At 38.5% G+C, this 21,767-nt stretch overlaps 1 protein-coding gene across 2 annotated transcripts in view; it reads right to left on the bottom strand.

Annotated features, from left to right (window-relative positions):
- The window catches only part of LOC120492326 (uncharacterized), a 37,244-nt gene that overhangs the window by 5,523 nt on the left and 9,954 nt on the right, over window positions 1–21,767 (bottom strand). The window contains exons 5-16 of one of the 2 annotated variants that reach the window (XM_039690560.2): window positions 20,147–20,272; window positions 19,950–20,048; window positions 14,304–14,525; window positions 12,563–12,700; window positions 12,359–12,448; window positions 12,111–12,233; window positions 8,155–8,385; window positions 3,418–3,555; window positions 3,116–3,220; window positions 2,449–2,543; window positions 1,199–1,919; window positions 672–1,118 (exon numbers count right to left, since the gene is read on the bottom strand). In XM_039690560.2, coding sequence (XP_039546494.2) covers window positions 672–1,118; window positions 1,199–1,919; window positions 2,449–2,543; window positions 3,116–3,220; window positions 3,418–3,555; window positions 8,155–8,385; window positions 12,111–12,233; window positions 12,359–12,448; window positions 12,563–12,700; window positions 14,304–14,525; window positions 19,950–20,048; window positions 20,147–20,272 — 2,535 coding nt within the window. The remainder of the gene's footprint in view (window positions 1–671; window positions 1,119–1,198; window positions 1,920–2,448; window positions 2,544–3,115; window positions 3,221–3,417; window positions 3,556–8,154; window positions 8,386–12,110; window positions 12,234–12,358; window positions 12,449–12,562; window positions 12,701–14,303; window positions 14,526–19,949; window positions 20,049–20,146; window positions 20,273–21,767) is intronic. The other variant, XM_039690561.2, reaches the window with a different exon arrangement.

The raw sequence follows: 21,767 nt of genomic DNA, 5'->3' as shown, positions 1-21,767 counted from the left end.
CTCCAACTCCAACATGATCCACTCTCTTTCAGTCGCTATTGCTTGTAGTAACCTAGCCGCGAGGAATCTAAACGCAGTGGAACATTAAAACCCTCCGCCGCCAACTAGCGTTTCGGAGCAGTACTGCAGAGCAACCAAGACCTGAACGCAGAAGTATAAATGCTCACAACGGCGTCGCCTACGTGCGTAGCCAACGCCGTACACTACGGCGTACCCTCGACGCAGAAGTATAAATTGGCCTTAACGCTTTTCCCACCAACACTGTTTTCCAGTAGAGTACAGTTAGCTAAACATGTGGAAATGTTGCTTGTACCGAACACATCATGCTCAGAACTGTTCAGCCAGATGGTGGAAAAGCGCTTTATAAGTGTTTTTTATAGCACTGCTGGGACATCCAGCCAAAACCAGCTTCAGATGGTAGTTGGTTTAATATGGTTTCTAGATGTCCAAAACAAGTAATTTTATGATCAATCAGATGGGACGGACTGTAAAATGGCCATATCGTAGAGTACCATCTTGGCCAAAACCAGGCCCGATAGATGGGGTGGGGTGCATAACCTGCCAAACAGCCAGTAAATACTCTGCTACCATGTTTTATAAAACCTTCACCACCTTAAGCTGGTTTTTCCAACAAGGAGTGCCGATCTTTATATCCTTTACAACGAACAAACCTGAGAGCTGAGAATCTCTGAGCGTTTCTTCAAAATCGATTTTTTCGGTTGAACATCAGGTTTCATTTCCGAGCTCCACAGGTTCCCTTTAGACATTACAAATTTGTCATCTGTGTGCGATTCAAACTCATATTCTGCTTCCGTTTCAGACACTTCCCGTCCAACTTTGACCTTCTGTTCCAAGGCAAAAATCGCTCTTTTGCGTGCTATGGACTCACTGAGTTCATCCAATTGCTTCTTTTTTCTCAGCAATTCTGCATCCTCAACCTGAGGTAAAGCCATCTTCTCAGGCCACACACTGGACATAGTCCTCTCAGAATTACTTTCAAATGTAGAGGAGCCAGGTCTATTTGAGCCAAAAGCACTAGTCTGTTGACGGTATCCCATTTGCATCTCTTGACTTTCACTCTTTGAAAATGGAGCAGTAGTGTCCTTGCTTGCAGAAGCCTTAAAGAATAAGAGACAGTGAGGTATGCAATAGAAAATAAGATACAAAACGAAAGCCAGGAGTCCGAGTAAAAACAAACCTGAGATTGATGATCAGTTTGAGGTTCAGACTGTTTCTTCAAGATGGACTTCACTGGTTTTAGGTCTGGCGTCCACATGTTTTCACGATGCACATGTTGATAATCAAATGTTGTAATTCCACTTTTTCCATCAATCTCAAGCTCAGGTTCAATTTTTTTGGCATTTTGCTCCATAGCAACAATAGCTTTCTTACGTGCAATCATTTCGTTGAGTTCCATTAGCTCCCTCTTTTTCCTTAATATTTCATCATCTACATTGTCAGGGGTTTTAGCTCTGTTTTTGTTGCTTGAATCTTTACTACTGCTTTGTTTTGCATAGCGATCGTATCTGTCGGCTGGGCTGTGGCTTCTCTTCCTGGCACTTCGGGTCCCTCTTTCTTTGCTTCTGCTTCTGCTGCGACTGCAACTCCGTCGGCGCTCTTTGCTATGACTGCGTCTGTATCGACCCTCCCTCCTATCACGGCTGGAGCTATGGTGTCTGCTGTAGTAGCTCCTACTTCGGTCTCGGCTCCGGCTTCTGCTGCGACTATATCTGCGTCTGCCACTTTCTCTGCTTCTGCTTCTGCTTCGACTATACCTACGACGACTACTTTCCCTGCTTCTGCTCCGCACTCTATCCCCTTTGGCTGTGGTCCTCTCTTGTTTAATTTCACTTTCCTTCTTCAGATCTTTTACAGATGACAAAGATGGTGGTGCCTTGTCTTTTCCCTTGTTTGGCTTGCTAAAGATCAAGAAATTGTCAACAAACATCGAATTAAAATGTATTAAATGTTACAACATATTTAAAAAATAAATAAATAAAACAGTGAAAAGTGGAAGATCCACAATGGAAAACCTCAAATATACATATTATATGAATAAGTAGGAAAATTATGATTTTTTTTTTTTTTGCAATGACAAGCCTTTGAATTAAATGTTTAAAAGAACATTTTTCACATAACTATTTATTATCATTATGTTATTATTGCCATCACTATTTATTATCATTATATACCATTTATTTTTTTAATTAATTCTTTTCTGTTAGACATACTTTATTTTGTATTCAAGAAAGCAAATGAATGAAGATAAGACTTTTTTTTTTTGCACTGGGACCAAATATTTCACTTCCACCTATCTATGACAAATAGAAGATTTATTTTTTCACTGTCAGACTAACTGTTAATGTCATTACATTGCAAACAAGTACTACTTCATAACATCTACACACTAATGGGCTAAACTGACCTACTTACTCATGATTTACTCACCCTACATCCATTGATTCACTGCTTTTGTCCTCTGTTTTGACCTCTACCTTCATATATTCTTTTGGATCCTTCAGCAATTTGATGGTCATTTTCTTCTGCAGGCAGCCAAGCAAATGAGGCAGAACTCACATTTAGGGATCAACTAAACCACGCAAACTTAAAACTGTTAAACTCTTTACTGTATAAACTAGGGGTTGCAGTAACTAATCAATTAGTTCTGATACAAGAAGCATGCATATGGATCTTTGCTAACTAATAGTGGATTTATCACTTGAGATTAGCTTATTTCATACATGGTGACACCAAGAGGAACATTGCCCTTTCCTTAAACTTTGTGAGTTGTTGCATATCATTAATTTGCTATAGTAACCTGTCACAGACAGATATATTCAGAATCAAGCAAAAGGAAAACAGTGAATCATACATATTCATATAAAAAATTAATATAAAAGCCAAATAAAAGCCCAAATTCTTGCAAACTACACTGAAGTTAATCAAATGACAAAAACTGAGCAAGAGGGACATGTATTTGTCCACTGACGCTGCACAGTGTATTGGGATTTAATAGGTATTAACCCACTAACACATTTTTTGGATGACCAGTAAATCGAGTAGTCGTGCAAGCCCTAGTATATAAATCTTACAACAAAAAACTGATGTACTGCACCTTCTCTTTTACCCCAAAGGCCTCTAATTTTGGTGCCGATGTGAAGACGCTTTCATTCAGCCTTCTGACTCTAACAGCGTGATTTTCCCCTTCAGCCGCTCCATTCTTCAAATAGTATAGTAATTACATCAAAAAGCTGGATTGACAGATCAGTATCCAAAATGTATCCTTTACTTTTCCAGCAAAAGCCAGAACTACAGTAACAAAATACTGGGCAGGAAAAAATTGGGCAGTTACAAAAGGTTACACGGTAATAATGCAATGCAACAGAGATCGTGATGTTTCATCGGCTGAGAACTTACCGGTACTACTGTAAATTCAACCTTCTCAAACAAAGCGAGTTTGGTGTCCTCCATAACCTCACTTTTGTCAAAAATTAGTTGCGGGTCCTGTGGTGTCTTGATGAACCCAAAATTATCATCCAGCTTGACAACAAGCCCCTAATAGATGAAAGCACGCCGTAAGCAAAAATAAACCTTGAATTACTTCACAAAGATCATTAGCACTGGCAAAACACAGCACCTGTTCCTCACTGGTTTTGGTTCTTATGCAAATGCTAAAGTGTAGGGATGCACCAAAATTAAAAAACAAAAACGCCATTGTTAGAAATGCATTTTCTTTATTTCAGCTTTGTCCAGAGTGAAAAGGCTTTGCTTGCACATTCCTTTGTATGCAAGTTAAACATCTGTTTCATATTAAGAAGGACCCATAGACTGACAGACAGAGAGAGAGAGAGAGTTCTGTCCTTCCTATGTATTGTGTATTACAGAAGCCTTTTGGATCTTAAGGACCTAGAGGAGATCTGACCGGATACTGACCATCTATTGACTTGTTATATAACGTATATATATTATGATATGATGTAATGTATGGTTCCATTGGTTAAATCTGGATTACTCCCCTTATACTTTAACAAGTACAGACATGTGGTCAAGCATAAATATGACCCCCTACATGTCCGTAACAGTCCATTATATTTCAGAGGATTGGAAATTGAACGCAAAATGTCTTGACACAACATTCGTCCCGGAGAACCACACTTCAGAAGTTCTGGCGGAGGCGCTGACAGAGGTCGTGCATGATTGGGACATAGAAGAGAGTAAAATTTCTTGTGTCACAACTGATAACGGGGCCAATATTGTTGCAGCCATACGGGGGCTCAAATGGCCATGGCTAAACTGTTTTGGCCATAACTTGAATGTGGCAGTGAATTATTCACTACAGAAGGAAAAGGCAAGAACTGAGCGTGCTTTTGGCATCTGTCGTTCAATTAATGGAGCATTCTCTCACAGCTGGCAAAGACGACGAGAGCTCCGCAAGGCGCAGGAACAGCTCAATCTACCACAAACTATGCTGGTAACGGTAAGTCAACGAACAAATCTTAATTTTGTTGGTTTAAAAAAAAAAAAAGAAAAAGAATCCAAGCCTATTCCTAATAATAATAGACCACGGAAAATAAGGAAAACTTTAATACCTAAAGGGCGAGGGGAATTAATAAGAAGAATGAAAATGAGAATAATTGTTATTATTGTCATTAATTAATTATAATATTATTATTATCATTATCATTGTAGGACTGTGCAACTCGTTGGGGATCAACGTATGCAATGGTGGAAAAAATACTGGAACAACTCCCTGCAATCAAACAGGTTTTTGCTGATGACAAGAGCCGTCGCACACTCCCAAACGTAACTTGGCAGGACACTGCTGTACTTGAGGCTGTCAAAGATGGATTGAAGCCTGTCGCAGAATTTACTGATATTTTATCAGCTGAGAATTACGTGACAGTCTCATCTCTGCTGCCCATGCTGCATCATATGAAGGATATCCTGAAGGAGGAGGAGACGGATGTAAAGATGACGGCAGAAATTAAAAAGGGAATCTTAGATAAACTTGAATCGAAATATGACGACAACAGACTTCAGTTGATGCGCAAAGCCACCCTCCTTGACCCACGCTATAAGGGGGATCATATCAATGCCGAACAGCTGGATGAGATCAAAAGTCAGCTTGAGGTTGAGATGGTTGCATTCTCGAAAGCCAAAATCAAGACACCTCTACGCATTAGAGTGGAGGAGGAGGAAGGCGGCGAGAAGGAAGAAACAGAAGTAGCGGGTGCAGCAGCTGAAGTGCAGCCGGCTAAAAGGGCTAAAACTCTAGGAAGTCTTCTGGGCAGAGTGAAGCAGGCGTCCACCACAATTCCCGCAGACCAGCGAGCAAAATCAGAGCTCACATCATATTTACAAGAGGAAGTTATTGATGGTGATGACAAGCCACTGGAATGGTGGAGAAAAAACGGAAGTCGCTTTCCTTTAATGGCAAACATGGCTCGAAAATACCTGTGCATTACCGCAATCAGAGCGCGTGTTCAGTGCAGCGGGTAACATAGTTACTCCCCAACGCAACCTTCTCAAACCAGAGAGAGTAAACCAGCTTGTTTTCTTAGCTAAAAATCTATAGACATAGATAGCCTACCTGAATGGCATAAAAGTTATATAAGGCTAATTGTTTCTGGCCTTGTGTTTGTTTTAGGAATACGTTTATTCGGGAACATTTGAGGTAACCTAATTAGCCTTTCGCCGAGCCCCGCCCCCCTTAGTTACTGCTGCTACCTCCGTCAAACAAATGGTCAAACACGGGCAGCGCGACAGATTGCCATGACGGCAAAGGGTATTCCCGTGCGTGTCAGTGACCTTTTTTGGAGCAATACCTCCGCGATATCAAGCAAGATCGAAGCAAAAGGGGTTACGGTATGCGGTGGAGGGATTTATTCCAAATATAAAATTAAGAAATGAATGAGACACGACTACTATTGATGCTAATGCTTACCAGTCTCAAGAAAAATCAGAAAAACCCCATGACCATGCTAAGTTACCTCAAATGCAACCAGCACAGCCTTGAAGATTTTATAAACTGGTTCAGTGGCTAACTGTTTGGAGTTCGAAATATATAACTTGCGCTGCATATTTATTCATGTTGCCTCCGATACAGGAGTAGCACGTTCGCTTTAACAAGCAGGTTGTTCATTACCACAGCAACCGATTGCGTGTCATGCTCATGCTGAATGCGATTTTCGTGTTTAAAAAGTAACTAACGTTATGCATAAGAGACGGAAAGAGGCAGAGAACCATACGTTATTTAAGGTTATTTCTATTCGTTACGATATTGATATATGAACTGATGTTGTCATGTAAGCTTCATGCTTTCCCCCTTGCGAACGTCCTCTAAATTGTAGTCTACGGTGCTGCACTGCTAACTTAGCTGACTGCTGCTCGTTTTCCCAGATAATATCATGGTATGTTAACAACAACACTTTAGAAAATGTACAGTAAGTCCTTTGTGGATCCTCTTGATCTGCTTTCTCCGTGCTTCTTTGACTAATCTCAGTCGCACGCACGCTGCACGCGAGACGAGTTAACCATGTTCGACACATTTAACTGGGATTGGGGCGTCCACACTGTTTAATACATCTTAGGCACCGCTCGCGTTGTGTTTTGGGCTTCGGAAAGGGAAAAAAACACAACTTCTCCAGACAATCTCTCGGGGTATCATGTGTCCGATTTACTAACGCCGTGGGCGCACCGCTTACTGTTTGACGGAACAGCTCACACAGTAACGGTTGCTATGATGTGTGATTGGACAATGGCCATTTTGTGGGAGGGGCCGGCGAAAGGTCAATTATTTTGCTCTTTCTTTTTTTTGTAATTTTTATTTATTAAAGCCTATTTTGTTATTTTCAATAGACATATATATTTTTTATACGTTGTCTGCTGATATTTAAGTATTTCACTGCACTTTATTTACTCTGAAGTATTTCGTGTTACAGAAAGTCGTATTCTGAAGTCATCGTTAAATTGTTTGAAATAAAGCAAGCTGATGTCATTTTTTATTGTTGACTGATTGTTGTGTGTTCGGACTTCGGCCCTATTAGACTGTTATTATCTATCATTTTAATTACACAATAATATTAATATCAATTTGTTATTAATAGCCTATCAATAAAATTGTATGTTTAGGCTAATACAATACCCCAAGGATAACGCGATCCCAGAGAACTACACACGGAGATTATTAAATGATAATAATCTCCATGGCTCATGTGAAATTGTGAATATAGGCTAGGTCTATCCTTGCGATTCAATTTTGAAATTATATGTATGCCTAGTTTTTTTTAATTTTATTTAAACATTTTCACTTAAGAGTAGCCTTGGCCTAATTTTCATTTTTAAAACTCAAATGTGCGTGGTGTTGCAAGTGTCGGTTAGGCTTTGCGGTGATGTTAATGTGAACAATAGGCAATGGGCAAATTAATTGTAGGCTAATTCATTTATTAATAACAATAATAATAATAATATTTTTATTTATTTAATAATAAAAAAAAAATATTTATACATTCATGGGAAACGAGCCAAATATCGTACCAAATAAACAGCCATCGGCGATATCTCTGACTATCGTCGATACACGATACTATCGTCGATCGGCACAACCCTATCGTGGACATGGATTAAGAATCCGTTCCCCTGACTTACTAATATGCAAGCATGTTTTACTAATTCTTTCCCTCATTAGGTAAATCAGTTGGCCTCAGCAAACTTACAGGAGGTCAGCAGAAATACAGGACCTAATATTGGGAAGCCTTTGAGTATTATGTTGGAAAATGTGGGGCTTTCAAGTCAAAAAGGTTGAGAACCACTGCTATAATAGCTTAAAAAATTATGATATATTTCGAGTAACTGATAGATACTCCAAGCAAAGCTTAGTTAAAGTAATTAAGATCTTAATTTTGGTGCATTCCCTACACTCATGTTTGCCATCAATGACATTTCTTTGCCTATAACTATAATGTCCTATTACGACCTATGGTGCAACAGTGCTACTTCCATCTTTGACCCCTAGATGCACCGTGCTAAGCTAAGACCAAGATATGGTGCAGCTGCGAATCAACTCGTGCAAAAACATCTACCTACATATGGAACAGACTCAACATCTTATGAGAATGGGCCACATCACCATGAAAACAACAGAAAAACACTCACTATCTTCCGCTGCTCTTCTGAGTCTGTCTGGAAAGTTTCTGGCAGGATCTCTACATTGGCCGCCCACTCCTCCTTGGTTAAGCTGTTGGTGGAAATGTTGAACTGGACCTTGTCACCGATCATCATGGTGGCCTTTGTGATCACGTCACCTGATCTAAAAGGTAAGCGTTTCTCAGTGCCCTCCACTGCGGAGAGCAGAAGACCCAAAGTGGGTTCTTGCTTGTCCATCTGCTAAAAAGAAAGAAAAGAAAAAAATAAATAAAAGATGACATTAAAACCCTCCCACACTGGTTCTATAAATAATTATGATCCATGCATTTCATCTTTTCAATGCAACCTGAAGAGCACAAGGGGACTTTCCAAAAAACCCTCTTATGTTCTCAAAACTACTATGGTGACAAATTTTCTGCAAGCCAAAAATATTAAAATAAAACTCTACAGCTTATTGTACAGTAAATATAATTTTTCTTTGTGTATTCAATCATTACCACTGCTTTTGCATCATTATAAGCATAAATATTCTGTTAACTTTTCAATAGGAAAAGAGATTACAGCTTTGTAGCACGAATCCTGAATCGCAGTGAGTTTTGTTACTTCTGATATGAAACAAGGCCTCAGATTTCAAATTCTGTCAATTTCAAACAATAAATACCATTTTGGCACTCATAAATGTGGCGCGACGGATCACTGTAATTAATGAACAATAGAAGTATGTTGAAAGATACAGTATAACTGACCGAAATCCGTATGTCTCATGTAATCGCTCAATCAGAGTTTTGACAACGGAAAGTAAAAAAAAAATAGCTTGTAAACAAAATAATGTTTCATTTACCACAGAAAAGCTATTAAATGTTCATAAACATTAGAAAAATGGCCTCTAGAGAGGAGCATTTTGCTAAATTGCATTTTTGCCTAACCTGTTCTTCAGTATGCATGTTTGAGCAAATCTGTCCGCTAATGATGGGAAGTCGACTCTAAACACAGAACCAACTGTCACATACTGTACATTAATCCCACATGTAGCTTACTTTAGAAATAGATAGCAGCCAAAGTACATTTATTTTGCACTACATACCTCTGTGACAGCTTTGTAGTTTAATTGATGTTATTTTGATGCAATAAATATCCATTGGTTTTCGTTTATAATCATTAAACTAACCATAATTTATTAAAAAAACTATAAATTCTAAAGCTAAAAGCATGTTGTTTAATAAAGGAATTGCATGGCTCTGTCAGGAAAGTGTGTGTAACAACGACTGCAATCTTGTATTAGTCCTGACTCTCTTTTGATGTAAAGTAAATGAGTCAATTGAAAAAAAAAAAAAACTACCAAAAAAAAACTGGAATCGAACACCCCCAATGACAGCCACCATTTAAATGTTTATTTATTTATATATCAGGGCTCAACGCTAAGGATTTTTTCTACTGCCCCACTCGGGCCCCACAGCAAAAAATTAATAAAGACAATAAAATGGGCCTATAAATAAGCCTAGTATTGTTTTCTTATTTTTGATACGTTATCATAATAAATAAGGTTATGACACCAAAAGTTACTAGATGAACTCAAATTAAAGGGTTAGTTCACCCAAAAATGAAAATTCTGTCAGTATTTACTCACCCTCATGTTGTTCCAACCCCGTAAGACCTTCGTTCATCTTCGGAACACAAATTAAGATATTTAGGATATTAAAATCGCTCCTGCATACAGTCCATAGGCTTCTTGAGGGACTGGCTCTTGCTGTCCTCGAAAAGTAATTGAAGACATCGTTAAAATAGTCCAAGTGACTACAGGGGCTCAATCTTAAGTTTATCAAACGACGAGAACACTTTTGTGCGCAAAAAAACAACAAAAATAACGACTTTATTTCAACTATTCACTTCCTTCTCCATAAGCCTATAGTCCGTTAACGTAGTGTGATTGCGTAGAGCTACGTCACACGTAGGCTCACTATTGGTCGACGCTGGTCATGTGTGTGTGATGCGTGTGACGTACAATAACAGAAGCTTACGCTATTAAACTAGTTAGCTGACTCGCGCAGAGGGAGAAATAAACGAATAGTTGAAATAAAGTCGTTATTTTTGTTGTTTTTTTGCGCACAAAAGTGTTCTCGTCGTTTGATAAACTTAAGATTGAGCCACTGTAGTCACTTGGACTATTTTAACGATGTCTTTTATGACTTTTCGGGGACAGCAAGAGCCAGTCCCTCAAGAAGCCTATGGACTAGTATACAGGAGCGATTTTAATATCTTAAATATCTTAATTCGTTTTCCGAAGATGAACGAAGGTCTTACGGGGTTGGAACAACATGAGGGTGAGTAAATACTGACAGAATTTTCATTTTTGGGTGAACTAACCCTTTAACAGTGATTTTCAGGTTTTTCGATTTTCAGCTAGAGAAATTGAAATGAAATGTATAACTATATAACTAGACCAACCTTTATTAAAGTTAATCAGTGAAGAGCAGTTAAAGACGCATAAATAATGTTTTGAAATGTTGAAGATAAAAACGTAAAATAATGTTATTTGAAATTATTTAAATGAAAAGATACTATAAGGCTGCATTTACACTGCAGGTCTTGATGCCCAAATCCGATTTTCTGACTATATCCCATTTTTTTTGACGACCTGCTCACATCGTCACGTTACAAGTGACCCATATCCGATTTTTGCATTTAAACTATACACTGCTGAAACTACCAAATGCAGACGTTCTGACCCGGGAAAATTAAGCAAAACAGCATGAAATTCAATGGATGCAGATGCGAATAAAATTATCCAGTGTTTTCTTTTCTTTCCACAATATTTCAATAAGCCATCAAAACATTGGTCTCGTACGGCGGAGAAAAAAAAAAAAAGAGAGGCTCGAGCCACGAGCACTTAAAACGATGCCTCATATCTCGTGAAATGTCTTCAAAAACGGATTTATTTCTGTAACAACCCTGCATTTTTGCCTGCACTCTTCACCCCAAACACTCAAGACATGAAACCTCCGCATTGCTCCACCGTGTGTCTCCTTTCTTCCATCGCGCCTATAAGCGCGCACTTTTTAATGGCGTACGACTCACATTACCGGGGAATATCCGATTTGTCTGCTTACATGGCACACGCAAATGCACGTATCCGATTCATATCCGATTTATTACCACATATGAATGAGGCCTGAATCCGATCTGAGAAAATCGGAATCCAAGCGTTTTTTTCCTGCTTACACGTTCACTGGTCATATCCGATCTGTGCCACATGAGAGAGAGAGAAAAAAAAAAATCGGATTTGGGTCACTTGGGTAAACGAGGCCTAAATGTAAAATTAAACCCGCCAGGAAGATCCAGTAAGTCACTGTTAATAAAGGAGTCAAATTCATCAGATTCAACCGATTCATTCAAACATTATAATGTGATGTGTAAGTGTATGTCGATGTAGAATGAATGTTAGATGTTGTAAACATACACTGTTATGCAAGAAAAAAGTAAGTAAATAAACGGCTCATTTATTCGGGAAGGAAGCATTTTACTGTCTTAATGAGTGAGTCATTGAATCATTGATTCAGCCGAATCATTCAAAAAGCTGATTCATTCAGTGTTGCTCAGCGACTAAATAGTGCAGTGGACTTTGTTTGCAACTATTTTCGTTGGAGGAATAGAGCGAAACAGACGATTTGATGTCTAAAATGTAAGTCACTAATGTTTACTTATTTATTGAACTGTACATTGTATAAAATCAATGTCACGTTTGTAATCATGCTGACATTTGGAGAAAAATTGTAATATTGGTTAACTATATTAAATTATATTTAGATCAGAAGTTTACTCCAATCAGATGTTCTCAAACAACAACTTGATCTATTACTGAATGTGGGGCTTTAGTGTGCAGCTTTAGAGATTTAACATTTAAAATGTAATATCAAGATACTTCTTCCGATTCTTGTGTTCAGGTTGTGGGATTGTGAAAAGCCTACCTCCTTTTCTTGGGTTGGGCTTTTCTTTGGGGCGACTTTGGCAATCGTCCCCTCGTATTTCACACTGCTTACGTCGAAAGAGACTGACTCTTCAGAACCAGCCTCCATGGTCACAGGCTTCCACTGATAGATAGAGATGTGAATGTGATTTAGAAGAAAGTGAAGGTTTTAATAAGCACAAAAAAGTATAAAGTTATCTACAACCGGACAACTGTGAATGAACAAGTCCTTTGGTTAGTCTAAACTACCTTGTCTTCGTTGCTTTTTGCTTGTTGATTAAAGGTCACAGAGCCCTCAGGAAGCTTTTTGAGTCGGATGGCCTTCTTGGTGTCATTCACCTTCAACACACAGCATTTGTATGATATGAAGCTTTGAATACAATCAATCAACAACAAAAGCCAAAGATACAGAGTTGTACTGGTGAAAAAAAAGAGCCTAGACATTTTACTCACAGTCAAAACAGTGAGCTCCACTGCATCCATGACATTCAACTCATCATCTGATAAATGGTCAGCAGCAGAAGCCGTCAGGCTGTCATGTTTCTTCGTCATGATGGTCAGGGTCCCTTCGCTCTTGTTCATGACCACACCCTGTGATAAAATAATAATAAATATATTATGTTTTCAGAAGAAAAGTATTGTTTGTCTGTGGAAAGTTCAGGGTAGGGTGTTCTAGGTGTTAACCAGTCTCTTTAATACTGTGGCTTCTAGATATGTCTTGGGTCTCTCCTTCAAAGTAAACATATATTACATCACATTTTGCCTATTTTCTGCTGAACTAAAATGGTAAACCTGACCATTTAAAAAAGTAAAAATCACACACACACACACATACGTCCTCAAGCCGCATGGTTTAGGATCAATTATGTCTAGCACAAAGGTGCAGGATGATACTTGTCCTGTTGGACAGAAGGTTTGGAATATACAGTATATAGGCTTTAAAATTCTTTCATAGTTTAAACTCTTTTAATGTTTTTTGAAGAAAAAAAAGCAATGCATTTATTCATCCAATACATTTATTTATTCATACATACGGTGTAATGGTGCAAAGTTGAATTTTCATCCTCATTACTCCAGTCTTCAGTGTCATGTTATCCTTCAGAAATCATCATAATATGCTGATTTGGTGTTCATTTATTATGAATTATTACTAGTGCTCAATTATTAATAATGGTGCTATTATTTGTGGTGGCAAGTCAAGCTTTTGGGTGGCCGTTCTTAGCCTGCTGTCACACAGACCAGCGGAGGAGAATAAATAACTGGAAGAAGTTTTTAAAAAAACTTTTATCATCATTATCAATGTTGAAACTTTTTTTACTGCTTAATAATTTTGTGGAAACAGATACATATTTTTCCAGGATTCTTTGTGAATAGAAAGCTCAAAAGAAGAGCATTAACTCTGATAGGTCAGAGAAGTACGTGAAGAAGCTAAGCACTACAGCTACTTATAAGGTAAAGATCCTTTATTGATATAAAAATACCCCAAACGGCATAAAAATCAAAACAAGTGTACAGGACATCATCATTCAGCAGGACACCAATTATGGTCACGACGCATAATATGATTGACAACTCTAGACCAGAGTTTCCGCTAGAAAAAAATGGTTTGTTTTACGGACATTTTGATGATATGCCTTAGTCAAGTTGAGGAAAACTGGAGGCAGGCTATGTAACTTAAAAATATGCATGCGGTGCGACACACTCTATTTTTTCCAGGCGCATCCGTATCGAGATACAAACATCTTGGTGTGGATTGAGGTAGGGCTGCTATTTTTATTTAACGAAAAATCTTAGTCTAATGGAAAAAAATTGCCGGTTTTTGAAGGCTTTGTTCAAACGGATTCATTGTTTTCTTTTTGTCATCTTAATTTATTAATTATTTAAGTGAAAAAAATATTTTTAAATGTTGACCAATTTTAAGTTTATTATTTTATTCAGTTTTTCTCTGTTGTCGATAAGACTGATAAGATTATAATATTGAATTGCCATTAAATAAAAATAAAAATGACCCATTAAAAATACAAACATTATCATTTTATATATATATATATCGCTTGGTGTATTTTTGCTTTATACATTTTAGGCTTATAAAATGAATGATCAGTTACAAGTGTACGACGAGCATTTACTTCAACAGTTCTAAACTTTCAAAGACAAACCAAGAAAAACGGTCAGTGGATGATGCGATACTTACAGTCTCCCTGATTTCTTTGGTGAGCTGAAACGTGTCTGGTGTTTTTGGTTTGATGTTTGTGGCTCTTTGTTCCTTGGTAATAAGATTAGTCAGCAACTGGAACTCCACACGATCATACAGTAGCAGAGTTATATTGGTGTCCGCTTTGCCGAAGGGCAGTTTAATGGGATCCGTAGAGATAATGGTCCTGATGCGACCAGGATTAGCCTCCTTGACATTGCCCTGATTAAATACATAAAGAAAGAGATTTTTAATGTTTCACTTAGTACAACTCTACACAACAGGACATTGTTACCATGACACATTAAAGTAATGGTCAAAGCACATGTACTGCAGAAGATCAGCAGAAGAAGAAGAGAAAACTCGTTAAAACAGCGTTTAAGTGCGTGAATTGCATGGTTGGTTGAGGGAATAGTGGTTGGTTGGGGGAATAGAGCATCACAGTCCCGCCCACAGCCGGTGCCGGAAGTAAAAATTCAATACAATTTTACCATTGACATTTGAGATATAAGCCATAAAAACATAACCATACATGGTAGACTTAAAACCAGCTACGGCTGTACTAAGTGATTGTATATGCTCATATAAACGCCAAAAGTCCATGGGGCACTAACCTTGTTTTAAGATAAATGCCTTTTATTCGCAATGTATTGGGATAAGTACTTCATTTCCCATAATCCTGAATAATCCCACAATCCCACAGTGATGCATCTGATTGGTGAAAGTCATGTCACGTGTCTGAAACCCCGCGAAAGTACGTGACAGACTGAAGATCGTGTAATGGCGTAGGGCTAAGTTCATTGGTCGCACCTCTGAGACACCCCCGCGCCATTGGATGTGCAGTTACCGCAGCACAGCCTATAAGCAAGCCAGATGCTCAATGTTTTAGCATGCGTTTGCTTAAGTAAAAAAAAAAAAAAGGAGTTTCCCTGCACATTCACTATATAAAATTCACTGGAAGAAAGTTCACGTGGCCATCGTCAGATTTGGAAGTTACTCAAAAGGCTCTATTACGGTGGCTTCAGTCAACTTTAGTGAGGCGTGGTGGTTTATGGGAGGAGTGGTAGCGGTTGGTTGGGGGAATAGCGGTTGGTTGGGGGAATAGCGGTTGGTTGGCTGGGCACCAGATTTTTTGAAAGGTTTAAAGGGGGACGTGACCAAAAACAATTGAGAACTATTGAATTAAAGCTTAATCTCCACCACAGACTCATCAACGGCATGGAGCAAAATGGTTAGTGACTAGTTTTCCAGAGCTGACTATCTGAAGCTTACAGACCATGCCTCGGAATTACAAATGTGTTTCTGTAATTACATTTTTATGCTATTCAAAGGGTTTGTTCACTCAAAAAATACATCAATTGCTCACCCATTTCATTTAAAACCTAATGGGTCTTTTGTTGATCTATGAAACACAAAAGAAGATGAAACCTGAGAGATTTCTGTCACTCCACTGAAAGTGAATAAAAAGCCTAAATTAAATCTGTCTCTTCAGACAAATTGGATTAAACTGCTTAATTGATATGGATTTATCTTCCAATCTCTTTCTATGTTTTGGGTAGGGATGCACCGATCCACATTTTTTCACTTCCGATCCGATCCCGATCCCTGACTTTGGATATCGGCCGATACCGATACTATTCCGATACCAGAATATTCAAATGCAATATTTTTGAAAAATGCCCATTCCTAATTTAAACTAGTGACATTTCTAAAACTATAACAACCCTAGTGTGCATGTGAATATCTGGCCTTGATGCACATCCAGTGCATGTTAAAGGAATTAAAACCTTCAGACATTTTCAATTCTATTCTTATCTAACTCACCAAGGCCAACAGCAGTTACCCACGCACAGGTGGGAAAAAAAACCTGTTCATTTGTCCATTTATGGTTAATACATCATTAATTATTTCAATACATGGTTAAAAAAGCTTGTATATGAGGTGATGATAGTTGATATGAGTAATTCTTAAATATGTGCAGTTGTGAATGTATTTACTAAAGTCAATTTGTCCCTGAAGTTGTTGTGATAGTGGGTCATGTCAGCTCAGTGTTCCCACTCACTGTTTCTGCTTATCACTCAAGGCCGACACACACACACACACACACACACACGCAGAATTCCCTCAATGCTCAGCACTCTCTCTTCCTCCCCTGAAAAGCTCTCATATTTCTATTCTCTGTACATTTTTTAATATTAAGTGGATTCATATTGAATGGTGAGATTAAAACCCCATATCAGATAGCTTGAAAAGCAGTTCTTCTTCCCTACCTTAACTGACAGTTGAGGAGGGACTTTCTCACTTTAGAGAGCATCAGATTTACATCAATTTACAAATTCCCATTATCGATGGTTGTTAAAATTAACAATCAATGAATCATTAACTTCAAATTGTACATCTGTCTGAATCATGCACTTTTTTTTTCATACACCACCACTAGATGCATCTATTTAAATGTTTTAAACCTTATATGACATGATCTTGTAGTTTCAACCAATAAAGAGCTCAGCGTGTATGTGCAGTGTAGGTCTTGCAAAGCTGTCTTGGCTTATGGCAGCAAGAATAGCCTACAGGGACATCTCTACAGCAACGGATTTCGGCTTCAGGTCGGGTCAAACGATCTCGGGATCTACAGGCCGGGTTCAGGCTTCAGTTTAAAGCAGAGCATATATAACAATAGTATGATGACCTATTTTTAACAGCACTTTTTGTGCGAAAAAACAAACAAAAATAACGAGTTTATTCAACTATTTCTTTTCTTCCTTGTAGGCCAGAACGAGACTTCCTTATAGATTTCCACGACGCATGCGCGAGAATTGCGATCTAAGCTGGTGTAAGCAGATCGCAAATCTCGCGCATGCGTCGTGGAAATCTATAAGGAAGTCTCGTTCTGGCCTACAAGGAAGAAAAGAAATAGTCGAATAAACTCGTTATTTTTGTTTGTTTTTTCGCACAAAAAGTATTCGCGTCGCTTGATAAACATATAGTTGAGCCACGGTAGTCACTTGGGATATTTAAACATTTTCTTCATTGACTTTCTGGGCCGTCAAGAGGCAGTCCCTTAGGAGCCAATGTGGTAGTTATACAGCTCTCAAATTTAATCAAAAATATCTTCATTTGTGTTCCGAAGACGAACGAAGGTCTTACGGGGTTGGTACAGCATGGGGGTGAGTAATTAATGACTTCATTTTCATTTTTGGGTGAACTAACCCTTTAACATTACAAAGAACGACCAGGAAAATAAATGTGTGCTTGAACTAGGAGCATACTTGTAGTAAATAAATAATATAACGACTGGTGCAGCCGAGTGTTTTTCCTCCTCTGGCTGGAAAGGTGTCATATGGCTTATCATATTTGTCGTGTTTCCGTCATTGGTTTTATTCCACAAAGCTTACAACTAGTGCGGCTCTTGTCCAGCTCGTTTCCCCCTTCAACTTCAGAAGCCAAAATATCTCCACACGTCAGCTTTTAACCTAACAAGGAAAGTGTTTGGATCTCACGTGCCATCTCATCTCTGTTATGTGCACGCCACAGACGGTCCCGCCACTGCACTTCCGCGCTTCAGAGTTCGGTCTTTCGTGTTCCGTCAATATTACGTTATTATAAATACATATAAAAAAAATTTTTTTAAATCAATTTTTTGACATTTGTGAATCGATTCAGGATCGTCCACGTCCGCATCGCGATGCATCGAGAATCGATTTTTTTTCCCACCCCTAATTCCTTATATCTCCTGTGTACAAATCTGTGAAACAGCAGAGCAGAGCTCAACATTATAATTCATGACCCTTCCAAATAAGGTAATTCATACGTTGCGGTCACGTGACTGCCAAGGATGCCTGGCGGGCAACAAATGGGTATTTTCAATGTAGAGTCCTGTAGTTCCAGGTCTTTCTAGTAGCTATCAAGTCTTCTAGCGAGCTAGCTGCATAACTATGGACTAGGATTAAAGGAGAACTCGGGTAAATTTTAACATTGAGCTATTTTTTTGTACATTTGGAGTGCTGTCAGTACAGACAAAAACAACAAAAATTGGTGTCGCCTACACCGTGTTATCGTCTTTTTAAAATTCGCTCCCTGTTGACTTCAAAGGGCAAGTTCTAAACCTGCTTTTAGCCTCTTAACATCCTTGATTTGTCATTACAAGTGCACAGCCATGTGAGTGGTGTTATTAAGAGTGACCATGGTCAATCTGACTGCAGTATATGTGAAAGATATTAATAAAATTGATGTCAATAGGTGGTTTGCAGTCACGTAATTGTGTTGACGCGCGGAACGCAGATGGAGGGTAAGGAGTGAAGAGCGCAATGGACGAGATGGAGGAAAATCCGTACTGTACTGCTTTGACGCTATTACAAGAGAAATATATAAACAGAAAATCGAAACATACTGTATGTTGGACGTGATGCTTACGTTATGAAGAGGACCGATTTTCAACTGAATTGAGAGATATGCCTGCCATCGAGGCTGTAGATATCAGCAACTAACTCGTCTTACAGACATACTTTGACTTTACAAAGTTCGGAAACTGGTAAGTCACACAAACAGCCACATAAGTGTATTTAAACACCTGAATAATGTGATTATAAGCCACATAAATAATGTATTAACTCATATTTGACGAAGTGATCACTGCACACACACACACAGGCATTTTCCCATTCGGCTCCTCACGACCGCAGACGTAGATTTGCAAGGCATTTTTCCCAAGTGTTTTCTGTCAATTTCTTGTATTTTCCCCCCTTATGAACAACAACTTTTGGCACAAGATAAAAACTCCTTGTGGTTTGATCGATTTGAGCAACCGTAAACGACGCAAAACATAGGCGTTTTGAGTGTGTTAAAGTGCTTCCTAAATATAGAAATCACTTCCTGCCCTCCATTTGCGTCACGTGAAAACAAGCTATTCAGCCAGCTCACATACCTGTATTTACTTCCTGTTTTCAGTTGATCATTGGTAACTAAGCAACAGTGGAGACTCAGACTGTCAGCTGATGACGGTGCTGTGCGGTGTTCTGAGAATATCAGCTCAAATGGATAATTCATCTGAATCAGATGTTGAACATCATTTAGTTACCAATGATCACGCACGCAAACTCGACAATCGGCTACTGTGGACTTCGACCAAAAACAGGAAGTCAAAAAAACAGAATTTGGGGGGAAAAAATAAAGCAGATTTCATAGGGCCCTAAGAATGGGATGTGTGCAAAAGGACAGAAGGTTCTTTTCTTCTCAAAAATAGATAAGCTTGCTAGCACCAAGAGCAAAACATATATTTAGGTTTTTTTTTTAAAGAAGTTATTTGTGAAATGACGTGTGTTTACGTGTGGGTATACATAGATAAGAAGTGTTCGAATATGAGGAACTAAGAACTATGTATGTACAAGGGGCCTTAGGTTAAGAAAAAGATGAGAAGCTGTGCAAGATGAGAAGACCTTTGCCCTTCTCATATCAGACTGTCTGTGTGTGAACTGCCTTTCTTGCAAGAAATAAATACGTATACTAATGACTTTCGAGATCTTCATTTGTTCTTCAATTGTTATTTGAGATCTAGGCAAAGAACGTCCATGACACGAGCAGAAGCACATTTGCAAACTGCATGTTTTTCCTTCCACTCAAAAACGTACTAATTTGACTTTTACTCACTTCAGGAAGGACTGTGAGAACTACGCCCTCATACACCGTACTGTCAATGTCATCTGTTCCTCCTGGTGCCACTTTCACGTCAACCGCACATTCTTTTCCCTGACATCACAAGAAGTTATAGTACAAAAATGAGTACAAAACCATCTTTAACACGCAAAAATGCTTTAAATGAATTCTGCGCATATACAAACACTTACCAAATTTTTCACTACTGTGAAATGCACTTTAACCCCAGGCACCAAGTCAGCTCGTTGTCCAAAAAAGGCATCAAAAACAAAAGAGAACTTCTTCAAATCCTCCCGTTCAATGAAACCACAATTATTCTGAGGAGAGATCAAAAACAGTGCTATCAAAATGTTTGATATTAAAAAAGCGTTCAGATTTTCAAGCAATAACAACAACAAAAAAAAAACTCACTCAATTTAAATAAAAATGTAGCACAAAGTATATGGTTTTAAATTAGTGCTGGGCCGTTATCGGTGTTAACGTGCTGCGTTAACTTGAGACTCTGATCGGGTGATAAAAATATATCGCCGTTAATCAAAATTGTGTTGGGATCATAAATAGCTTTTTCGAATATCGTTATATTTTCGCGCAATTCTAGTATGACATAATTGATGCCGCGCCTACTGTCACAGATCGCGCAGCAGGGTATTTTCCTGTCAAGGTGTACTTTTCCTTTGTTACGTTGGGCGACGTTCCTCTCGTTACTTTATTTTAATGCAATACGTTGTTAAATGAGTTTATTCCAAGCGCGCTGTATCCTTTGTATGGGCACGAGCGATGCTCATTTACAAATGAATCACTCTTTTGAGTCGATTCTGTTCAAAGACTTCATCAAATAAGTTGTCAGATCTGTCTAAATCGGTTCGCGAATCAGTTGATCTGTTCAGTCCCTCACGCACTGAATCATCTGAAGCGCTTTCAGTTCACACTCGAGGAGTCGTAAGTAACAGGAAGATTTAAGAACATCAAGAGCGTTGGATGAAGTGGCCGTGGATCTACAATCTAGTCTAGTGAAAGCAAATCTGCAAATGCATCACATTTTTGCCAGCGATGAAGATCTTTATTAGTTGAACATGCTATCTGTGAATGAATGATTCCACAGGACGATACATTCTATTTCATTTCATTCAGGTAATACATTTTACAACCAAACATATTATTACGCCACGATGGCATATGGAATAAAAAGTATGACATTATCCGGTTTTTGGACATACATTCATTTACAGGCTACAAAAAACCGCCTCAGAGCATCGGCACACTGGTTAACAGGTTAAATAAGCTACCATTGTCCACAGTTTATGAAATGAACACCCGCCATCCCGCGGTAATGTGTGTGTATTGCGCAGTGGCATAATGACACGAATAATTTACAATGATTGAAACTGATTTGTTTAAAAAGGAGGCTATTGCAGTAACAAGGCAGATTCACATAAAATCATTGACATACGATGACATTATTTTTTGATCTAACGAGCATTGGCGATACAAAAACGGACTGTCGTGCGTATTGTTTTTTTTTTTCTTCTTCCAATTAGCCTAAAAAAAAAAAACGAAAACATGTTACTTGTTCAATTAATAAACAGTTTGTTTGATGAAAAATCGCTAAAGATGAAATTGGCCTCCCTTTCTGTCATTGCGGGGGGGTTTTTCGGTTTTGTTTTTTAACAATATTCGACTTTTGCTCCTCGATTGTCTAATGGTATTTATGGCAGAAATGCACATCCCTAGGCAAGGCGAACTATTCTCAAAGACCTTTTAGTCATTATTTGGGTAGCACACATATTCTGAATGCCTTCGGGAGAATTCAAA

Source organism: Pimephales promelas, chromosome 11, assembly GCF_988280905.1.
Source record: "Pimephales promelas chromosome 11, fPimPro1.hap1.1, whole genome shotgun sequence".
Taxonomy (NCBI): Eukaryota; Metazoa; Chordata; class Actinopteri; order Cypriniformes; family Leuciscidae; genus Pimephales; species Pimephales promelas.
This window is presented reverse-complemented; position numbering and strand designations above follow the sequence as displayed.